At 40.0% G+C, this 10,771-nt stretch overlaps 2 protein-coding genes across 2 annotated transcripts; both read left to right on the forward strand.

Moving 5' to 3' along the window:
- Positions 1 to 357: 357 nt before the first annotated feature.
- Positions 358 to 8,847, forward strand: LOC129116164 (phospholipid-transporting ATPase ABCA1-like; the record flags this gene model as incomplete). Its single annotated transcript, XM_054627198.1, is given in 11 exon segments — positions 358 to 502; positions 929 to 1,052; positions 3,829 to 3,958; positions 4,068 to 4,194; positions 4,329 to 4,391; positions 4,772 to 4,878; positions 6,609 to 6,750; positions 6,985 to 7,119; positions 8,278 to 8,489; positions 8,689 to 8,747; positions 8,840 to 8,847. Coding segments are annotated over 11 exon segments (1,252 nt in total), but the record flags the coding sequence as incomplete, so codon positions are not given.
- Positions 8,432 to 9,897, forward strand: LOC129116163 (phospholipid-transporting ATPase ABCA1-like). Its single transcript, XM_054627197.1, has 4 exons — positions 8,432 to 8,489; positions 9,017 to 9,109; positions 9,182 to 9,424; positions 9,748 to 9,897. Exons 3-4 carry the CDS (start codon positions 9,245 to 9,247, stop codon positions 9,895 to 9,897), a joined length of 330 nt encoding a protein of 109 aa, XP_054483172.1. The 5' UTR covers positions 8,432 to 8,489; positions 9,017 to 9,109; positions 9,182 to 9,244.
- The last annotated feature ends 874 nt before the right edge of the window (positions 9,898 to 10,771 follow it).

A 10,771-nucleotide genomic window follows, 5' to 3' on the forward strand; every position in this document is an offset into this window, starting at 1 on the left:
ACTGCTACAGAGTACTGCTACAGAGTACTGATACAGAGTACTGCTACAGAGTACTGATACAGAGTACTGCTACAGAGTACTGATACAGAGTACTGATACAGAGTACTGCTACAGAGTACTGATACAGAATACTATTAGAGTACTACTACAGAGTACTTATACGGAGTACTATACTACACTTCTAAATATTACACGCTATATACCACACACTACTCCATAGTACTACACAAGACTTTAAACAGCAGTTTACTCCAAACATTTTCTGTATTTCTATATTTTCATCTCATTAAAGGTCCCTTTAGTTTATTTTCCGGAGCTTTTAGTCGTTGAACGTTTCCGTTGTGTCTTCTTCTCCAGCTGGTCCATCACTCCTCTCATGTATCCGGCCTCCTTCCTCTTTAAGATCCCCAGCACCGCCTACGTCGTCCTCACCAGCGTCAACATCCTCATCGGCATCAACGGCAGCATCTCCACCTTCGTCATGGAGCTGTTCGGAAACAACGTGAGTCCAGGCTGTGACTCACTGTAGAGTTAATCTGGAGATCAGAGTTAATCTGGAGATCAGAGTTAATCTGGAGATCAGAGTTAATCTGGAGATCAGAGTTAATCTTTAATCTGGAGATCAGAGTTAATCTGGAGATCAGAGTTAATCTGGAATCTTGAGATCAGAATTAATCTAAACTCCATCTTTAATCTAAACTCCAAATCATTTTAAATCTAAACTCCATCTTTAATCTAAACTCCATCTTTAATCTAAACTCCATCTTTAATCTAAACTCCATTTTAAATCTAAACTCCATCTTTAATCTAAACTCCATCTTTAATCTAAACTCCATTTTAAATCTAAACTCCATCTTTAATCTAAACTCCATTTTAAATCTAAACTCCATCTTTAATCTAAACTCCATCTTTAATCTAAACTCAAAAGGAGATCGGAGGAATCAACGACATCCTGAAGAACGTCCTCCTGATCTTCCCTCACTTCTGTCTCGGTCGAGGACTCATCGACATGGTGAAGAACCAGGCGATGGCCGACGCCCTCGAGAGATTTGGTAACACACACACACACACACACACACACACACACACACACACACACACACACACACACACACACACACACACACACACACACACACACACACATATTGTGCATCTCTTCCTGTGACATCATGCTGTGTTCTCAGCTGACCCTGGATCTGTGTGTGTGTTGTTCTAACTGGTTTCTCCACACTGGAATGGTTGTTTAATGGTTGTTTAGTGGTTGTTTAATGGTTGTTTAGTGGTTGTTTAATGGTTGTTTAGTGGTTGTTTAATGGTTGTTTAGTGGTTGTTTAATGGTTGTTTAATGGTTGTTTAGTGGTTGTTTAATGGTTGTTTAATGGTTGTTTAATGGTTGTTTAATGGTTGTTTAGTGGTTGTTTAGTGGTTGGTTGTTTAATGGTTGTTTAATGGTTGTTTAGTGGTTGTTTAATGGTTGTTTAGTGGTTGTTTAGTGTTGTTTTGGTTGTTTAATGGTTGTTTAATGGTTGTTTAATGTTGTTTTGTTTAGTGGTTGTTTTGGTTGTTTAATGGTTGTTTAATGGTTGTTTAGTGTTGTTTAATGTTGTTGGTTGTTTAGTTGGTTGTTTTTAATGGTTGTTTAATGGTTGTTTAGTGGTTGTTTAATGGTTGTTTAATGGTTGTTTAGTGGTTGTTTAATGGTTGTTTAGTGGTTGTTTAGTGGTTGGTTGTTTAATGGTTGTTTAATGGTTGTTTAATGGTTGTTTAGTGGTTGTTTAGTGGTTGGTTGTTTAATGGTTGTTTAATGGTTGTTTAGTGGTTGTTTAGTGGTTGTTTAATGGTTGTTTAGTGGTTGTTTAATGTTGTTTTGTTTAGTGGTTGTTTAGTGGTTGGTTGTTTAATGGTTGTTTAATGGTTGTTTAGTGGTTGTTTAATGGTTGTTTAGTGGTTGTTTAGTGGTTGGTTGTTTAATGGTTGTTTAGTGGTTGTTTAGTGGTTGTTTAGTGGTTGTTTAATGGTTGTTTAGTGGTTGTTTAGTGGTTGTTTAATGGTTGTTTAGTGGTTGTTTAATGGTTGTTTAATGGTTGTTTAGTGGTTGTTTAATGGTTGTTTAATGGTTGTTTAATGGTTGTTTAGTGGTTGTTTAATGGTTGTTTAATGGTTGTTTAGTGGTTGTTTAATGGTTGTTTAGTGGTTGTTTAGTGGTTGTTTAGTGGTTGGTTGTTTAATGGTTGTTTAATGGTTGTTTAGTGGTTGTTTAGTGGTTGGTTGTTTAATGGTTGTTTAATGGTTGTTTAGTGGTTGTTTAGTGGTTGTTTAATGGTTGTTTAGTGGTTGTTTAATGGTTGTTTAGTGGTTGTTTAGTGGTTGGTTGTTTAATGGTTGTTTAATGGTTGTTTAGTGGTTGTTTAGTGGTTGTTTAATTGTTGTTTAGTGGTTGTTTAATGGTTGTTTAATGGTTGTTTAGTGGTTGTTTAATGGTTGTTTAGTGGTTGTTTAGTGGTTGTTTAATGGTTGTTTAGTGGTTGTTTAATGGTTGTACTCGTATTAGTTGCTGCACTTACTGTATTCGTATCAGTTCGCTGCACTTATTGAATTTGTATTTGTTTACTGCACTTATCCTATTCGTAGTAGTTTGTAGCACTTACTATATTCGGATTAGTCTGTTGCAATTATTGTTTTCGTAGTAATTTGCCTCTGCACTATACTTTTGCTCTGGTTTATGCTTTGAGATGCTTGTTTAAGAAAGGAGATGCACTGATGACTTCTGGTGACTAGTAGTTCTCTTGAATACCTATGTTGAACACACTTCCTGTAAGTCGCTTTGGATAAAAGCGTCTGCTAAATGACTGTAATGTAATGTAATGTAATGTTGTTTAGTGGTTGTTTAGTGGTTGTTTAATGATTGTTTAGTGGTTGTTTAATGGTTGTTTAATGGTTGTTTAGTGGTTGTTTAATGGTTGTTTAATGGTTGTTTAGTGGTTGTTTAGTGGTTGTTTAGTGGTTGTTTAATGGTTGTTTAGTGGCTGTTTAGTGGTTGTTTAATGGTTGTTTAGTGGTTGTTTAATGGTTGTTTAGTGGTTGTTTAGTGGTTGTTTAGTGGTTGGTTGTTTAATGGTTGTTTAATGGTTGTTTAATGGTTGTTTAATGGTTGTTTAGTGGTTGTTTAATGGTTGTTTAATGGTTGTTTAATGGTTGTTTAGTTTAGTTTAATGGTTGTTTAGTGGTTGTTTATGGTTGTTTAATGGTTGTTTAATGGTTGTTTAGTGGTTGTTTAATGGTTGTTTAGTGGTTGTTTAGTGGTTGTTTAGTGGTTGTTTAGTGGTTGGTTGTTTAATGGTTGTTTAATGGTTGTTTAATGGTTGTTTAGTGGTTGTTTAATGGTTTAGTGTTGTTTAGTGGTTGTTTAGTGGTTGTTTAATGGTTGTTTAGTGGTTGTTTAGTGGTTGTTTAGTGGTTGTTTAGTGGTTGGTTGTTTAATGGTTGTTTAATGGTTGTTTAGTGGTTGTTTAGTGGTTGTTTAATGGTTGTTTAGTGGTTGTTTAATGGTTGTTTAGTGGTTGTTTAGTGGTTGTTTAGTGGTTGTTTAGTGGTTGGTTGTTTAATGGTTGTTTAGTGGTTGTTTAGTGGTTGTTTAGTGGTTGTTTAGTGGTTGTTTAGTGGTTGGTTGTTTAATGGTTGTTTAATGGTTGTTTAGTGGTTGTTTAATGGTTGTTTAGTGGTTGTTTAGTGGTTGTTTAGTGGTTGTTTAATGGTTGTTTAGTGGTTGTTTAATGGTTGTTTAATGGTTGTTTAGTGCTTGTTTAATGGTTGTGTGTGTTTCAGGTGAAAACCAGTTACGTTCCCCTCTGGAGTGGGACATGGTGGGAAAGAACCTGTTTGCGATGGCTGTGGAGGGATTGGTGTTCTTCATCATCACCGTCCTCATCCAGTACCGCTTCTGCATCAAACCCAGGTACTACTACTACACAGTACTACACAGTACTACACAGTACTACACAGTACTACACAGTACTACATGTACACAGCAGTACTACATGGTCTCAGAGTGTGTCCATCGTCAGGTCGGTCAGTAAACTCACCAAACTGGGAGCACTGGGAGACGAGGACGAGGACGTGGCCCGAGAGAGACAGAGGATCGTCCACGGCCTCGGACACGGAGACATCCTGGAGCTCCGGCAGCTCACCAAGGTACACACACACACACACACACACACACACACACACACACACACACACACACACACACACACACACACACACACACACACACACACACACTTGACTTCATGTGTTTTTGACCAAAAATACAAAATGTCCTGCAGGTGTTTAAACGGAAACAGAAACCGGCAGTGGATCAACTGTGTGTCGGGATTCCACCTGGAGAGGTGAGACTCATCACACTCATCATTCATCACTCAGCCATGAATAAATACCAATTTGAGTAATAACCGTGAACTTGTGTGTGCGTGTATCTGTGTATGTGTGTATCTGTGTGTGTGTATCTGTGTGTGTGTGTGTGTGTGTGTGTGTGTGTGTATGTTTGTATACGTGTGTATGTGTGTATCTGTGTGTCTGTGTGTGTGTGTACGTGTGTGTGTGTGTGTGTGTGTGTGTGTGTGTGTGTGTGTGTGTGTATCTGTGTGTGTGTGTGTGTGTGTGTGTATCTGTGTGTGTGTGTGTCTGTGTGTGTGTGTGTGTGTGTGTGTGTGTGTGTGTGTGTGTGTGTGTGTGTGTGTGTGTGTGTGTGTGTGTGTGTGTGTGTCAGTGCTTCGGGCTGCTCGGGGTGAACGGAGCTGGAAAGACGACGACCTTTAAGATGCTGACGGGGGACACGCCGGTGACCAGCGGAGAGGCCTTCCTGGCGGGGAAGAGGTGAGGTCATCGGGTTCAGGACCCGGAGCTGACCTCGGGTCTGCTGCTGCCGTCGCCGTGGTTACCGCGGCAGAAAACAGCAGCTTTATGGAGGATTACCTTAAAGAGTCCAACCTGAAGTGTTTCTTATACAAACAGTTTGTTTACGTCACAGTAAAAGTATTTCATTATTATACGTATAAAGTATTTAAAGAACAGCTGCAGGTACTTCTACTTTTACATTACATTACAGTACATTACATTATTACAGTACATTACAGTACATTACATACATTACATTACATTACATTACATTACATTACAGTACATTACAGTACATTACATTATTACATTACATTACATTACATTAGTACATTACATTACAGTACATTACATTACATTACAGTACATTACAGTACATTACATTATTACATTACATTACATTACATTACAGTACATTACATTATTACATTACATTACATTACATTATTACATTACATTACATTACAGTACATTACATTACATTACAGTACATTACATTATTACATTACATTACATTACATTACAGTACATTACAGTACATTACATTATTACATTACATTACAGTACATTACATTATTACATTATTACATTAATAATAATAATTAACAATTACATTATTAGTCCCACATTGGGGAAATTATTTCTTGCATTTAACCATCCCGGAGGAGCAGTGGGCTTAATTGAACAGGGACATTACTTGGGGTTAGGTGTCTTACATTAATTACACACATTATGTTACATTAGAGGGGCTTGAACCACCAACATTGTGGTTACATTACAAGCATTCATTACATTATGTGCCACATTACATTACATTTTTTTTTTTTTTTTTTTTTACATTACAGTACATTACATTACATTACATTATTACATTACATTACATTACAGTCATTTAGCAGACGCTTTTATCCAAAGCGACTTACAGGAAGTGTATTCAACATCGGTATTCAAGAGAACTACTAGTCACCAGAAGTCAGTGAACTTTTTGTGTCATAAAATAAGAAATAAAATAATATAAAAGGGAGATGAGCTTTAATTTATTCATAAGTACAAATACATAGAAGTAAAATACATAGAAGAGATAACTAAACTTCTCACAGTGTGACATGAAAAAAATTATCATTTATCAAATATTATGGGATATGAGATGAAGTACAGGATGAAAGGTAGAAACAGAGTCTAACGTGATATTCAGTTTAACATAGTATAGAGTAATACTATCTATCATACGCTGTAATATAGTATAGTATTAATACACCAGAGTACATCATAAACACAGTGTATTAGTATAGTATTAATACACCAGAGTACATCATAAACACAGTGTATTAGTATAGTATTAATACACCAGAGTACATCATAAACACAGTGTATTAGTATAGTATTAATACACCAGAGTACATCATAAACACAGTGTATTAGTATAGTATTAATAAACACACAGTGTATTAGTATAGTATTAATACACCAGAGTACATCATAAACACAGTGCTGACTCAGCAGCAGCTCGGTCCTCGTTAAGCTCAGAGTAATCTGAAGTGTTGCTTCATCGTTAACTCATGAGGCCCTGCAGGTCCCACAGGACCAGTTGTCTTAATCATATATGTATATGTATATATATCATATATATATATATATATATATATATATACATATACATATATATATATTTATATATGTATATTTATATGTATGTATACTCCCGGCAGCATCCTGAGGGAGATCGACGCGGTCCATCAGAACATGGGATACTGTCCTCAGTTTGACTCCATCAACGAGCTGCTGACAGGAAGAGAACATCTGGAACTCTACGCCGTCCTGAGAGGAGTACCAGAGGAACAAGTCTGTGACGTGAGTCTGAGGAGGAGGAGGTTATGATGGTGATGAAGATGGTGATGGTGATGATGATGATGGTGATGATGGTGATGAAGATCGTGGTGATGATGATGAAGATGGTGGTGATGATGATGAAGATGGTGATGATGATGAAGATGGTGGTGATGATGGGATGGTGATGGTGATGGAGATGGTGGTGATGATGAAGATGATGATGTGATGAAGATGATGATGATGTGTGATTGACAGGTGGCAGAGTGGGGCATCAGGAAGTTGGGTCTGATGAAGTACGCTGAGAAAAGAGCTGGAAGTTACAGCGGAGGAAACATGAGGAAGCTCTCCACCGCCATGTCTCTGATCGGAGCGCCGCCCGTCTTCTTCCTGGTACCAATATACACACTATATACACACTATATACACAATGTACATGAAATATATACACACTATATACACACTATATACACACTATATACACAATGTACATGAAATATATACACACTATATACACACTATATACACAATGTACATGAAATATATACACATATATATACACATATACACAATATATACACAACATGAAATATATACATATATATAATACATACACACTATATACACAATGTACATGAAATATATACATATATATAATACATACACACTATATACACAATGTACATGAAATATATACATATATAATACATACACACTATATACACAATGTACATGAAATATATACATATATATAATGTACATGAAATATATACACACAGAGAGTTATTGACGGTCATCAATACATGTGATCAGAAGCAGCTTTAAGATGCTGATCAGGTGATCTCAGTGTGTTGAGGAGGAAGAGGAGGAAGAGGAGGAGACGGGTTTTAGTGCAGCAGTGTTAAAGTTACACAACGGAATCAGAGCAACGGCCAATCAGCGGGGGGGATTAAAAAGGATCTGCTGCTGCTTTCTGAGGAGAGAAGAAGAAAAAACAGAAGTTAGGAACCTTTAGGAACCTTTAGAACCTTTAGAAACTTTAGGAAACCTTTAGGGAACCTTTAGGAAACATTTAGAAACCTTTAGGGAACCTTTAGGAACCTTTAGGAAACTTTAGAACCTTTAGAAACCTTTAGAACCTTTAGGAAACCTTTAGGAACCTTTAGAAACCTTTAGAAACCTTAGGAAACCTTTAGAAACCTTTTAGGAACCTTTTAGAAACCTTTAGGAACCTTTAGGAACCTTTTAGGAACCTTTAGGAACCTTTAGGAACCTTTAGAAACCTTTTAGGAACCTTTAGAAACCTTTAGGGAACCTTTAGGAAACCTTTAGGAACCTTTAGGAAACCTTTAGGAACCTTTAGAAACCTTTACTTTGTGGAAACCTTTTAGAACCTTTAGAAACATTTAGGAACCTTTTTAGAAACCTTAGGAAACCTTTAGGAACCTTTAGAAACCTTTTAGGAACCTTTAGGGAACCTTTAAACTTTAGGAAATTAGGAAACCTTTAGGAAACATTTAGGAACTTTAGAAACCTTTAAGAAACCTTTAGGAACCTTTAGGAGCGATGCTCTTCCTCCTCCTCTTCCTCACCTTCGTCCTCTGCTTCCTGCTCCACCTGTGGGCCGACCTTAACTTGGCTGTCGTCATGGGTAACAGGACGAGCCCACCACCGGCATGGACCCCAAAGCCCGGCGGGCCCCTCTGGAACTGTATCCACAGCATCATCAAGGAGGGACGCTCCGTCGTCCTCACCTCCCACAGGTAGGACAGTCCACCTAGTCCACCTAGTCCTCTGTGTCCTCCTAGTCCACCTAGTCCTTCTGTGTCCTCCTAGTCCATTTAGTCCTCTGTGTCCTCCCTAGTCCACCTAGTCCTCTGTGCCCTCCAGTCTACCTAGTCCTCTGTGTCCTCAGTGTCCTCCTAGTCCACCTAGTCCTCTGTGTCCTCTGTGTCCACCTAGACCACCTAGTCCTCTGTGTCCTCCTAGTCCTCCTAGTCCACCTAGTCCTCTGTGTCCTAGTCAGTCCTCTGTGTCCTCCTAGTCCACCTAGTCCTCTGTGTCCTCAGTGTCCTCCTAGTCCACCTAGTCCTCTGTGTCTCTGTGTCCTCAGTGTCCTAGTCCACCTAGTCCTCTGTGTCCTCAGTGTCCTCCTGTCCACCTAGTCCTCTGTGTCTCCAGTGTCCTCTGTGTCTCGGTGTGTCTCCGTGTGTCATTAACTCTGTGTGTGTGTGTGTGTGTGTGTGTGTGTGTGTGTGTGTGTGTGTGTGTGTGTGTGTGTGTGTTTCAGTATGGAGGAGTGTGAGGCTCTGTGCACCAGGATGGCCATCATGGTGAACGGCAGGTTCAGATGTCTCGGCAGCGTCCAGCACCTGAAGAACAGGTGAGACAGTTAGAGAACATGAGACAGGTTCTCTCTGAAGGTGTTGAGTGTTAACCGGGTTCTGTGCATCAGGTTTGGTGACGGCTACACCATCATCCTGCGGGTGGGGGGCCGGACGCCGACCTGCTCCCTGTCATGAAGTTCATCGAGAGCGAGCTGAGCGGCAGCACTCTGAAGGAGAAACACAGGAACATGCTGCAGTACCAGCTGCCATCTTCTCTCACCTCCCTCACACACATCTTCTCCATCCTCGCCAAGAACAAGGACCTGCTGAGGATCGAGGACTACTCCGTCACCCAGACCACCCTGGACCAGGTAACCATACTACACACACACCTGACAGGTAACCATACTACACACACACCTGACAGGTAACACATGACAGGTAACCATACACACACCTGACAGGTAACCCACTACACACACACCTGACAGGTAACCATACACACACACCTGACAGGTAACCATACCACACACACACCTGACAGGTAACACACACACCTGACAGGTAACCATACTACACACACACCTGACAGGTAACCACATACACACACACCTGACAGGTAACCATACTACACACACACCTGACAGGTAACCACAGTAAACACACCTGATGGACTTCCTGTTTGTTGTTCCAGGTGTTCGTGAACTTTGCGAAGGACCAGAGTGACGACTATCACTCCAAAGACTCGGTTCGCCGAGACGCGCCATCGAGGTTCCTCGCTGAGCGCCGTTGGAGGAGGTGCAGAGGGGGGCCCACTGAAGGAGAGCGTCATGTGATCATGTGATCATGTGACCATGTGATCGTGTTATGGACTGGACCTCATGGCAGAGTGGACGCCCCCCTCACCTGTCGTGATGTCATACCTATTTGAATCCTGTGGGCGGAGCCACCTCCCCCTAATGCCAGCCAATGCAAATGACTCATTGCGGAGCCGCCCAGCAGACTGTTAAAGACACTTGAACGATTGATTTCTTCTTCTGTGATTGATCGAGAACTCTGAACCAACGATGAAGAACACAAATCATTCCAATGGTCGGGGGCCCGACTGCAACAATCTGATTTTTAGAAAACGTTTGATTCCGTTTTTATGCCAGAGTTTTATTTATATGTGTATCTGAAACGTCGTCTTATTTTAGCGGGCGGTTCTGTTTCCTGTAGAGTTTAACAGCCAATCAAAGCGCTCAATGCAAAGTGCTGCACAAAGACAAAGACTTGATTGATTTTCTAGTTTTTTTAAGAAAAGATGCTAAAAAGAGGTTTGTTTGTTTGGGTGTGAAGCAGTGAAATACCTCATCAGCTCCACGAAGCACACTACAGTATCGATCGGCTGACCAGATATCAGCTGATCGATCCGACTGAAGGAGCTCCACCTCCTCAGCACTTTACCCGTTAACAAACCCGTTTGTCTCTGATCACCATGTTGTTTATTTAACGTGACAGCAAAGGCTGATGGGAAGAAGAACTGTTCCCCTAACGACACAATAAAACAAATCCTCCGTCTCTGCTTTGACTCTTTAATCCATAAAGTTTTATTCAAACATTCTCCTTTCAGCTCTTTATTCAGATAGGGGTTCATCCCAGGTCTCTTATTTGTCGTCTCCTCGACATGATGGATGCACGAGAGCCTCCTTCCAGGAAGTGTTGTGAGGGACACGCCC

Source organism: Anoplopoma fimbria, unplaced genomic scaffold (genome assembly GCF_027596085.1).
Source record: "Anoplopoma fimbria isolate UVic2021 breed Golden Eagle Sablefish unplaced genomic scaffold, Afim_UVic_2022 Un_contig_12826_pilon_pilon, whole genome shotgun sequence".
NCBI classification, from domain to species: Eukaryota; Metazoa; Chordata; class Actinopteri; order Perciformes; family Anoplopomatidae; genus Anoplopoma; species Anoplopoma fimbria.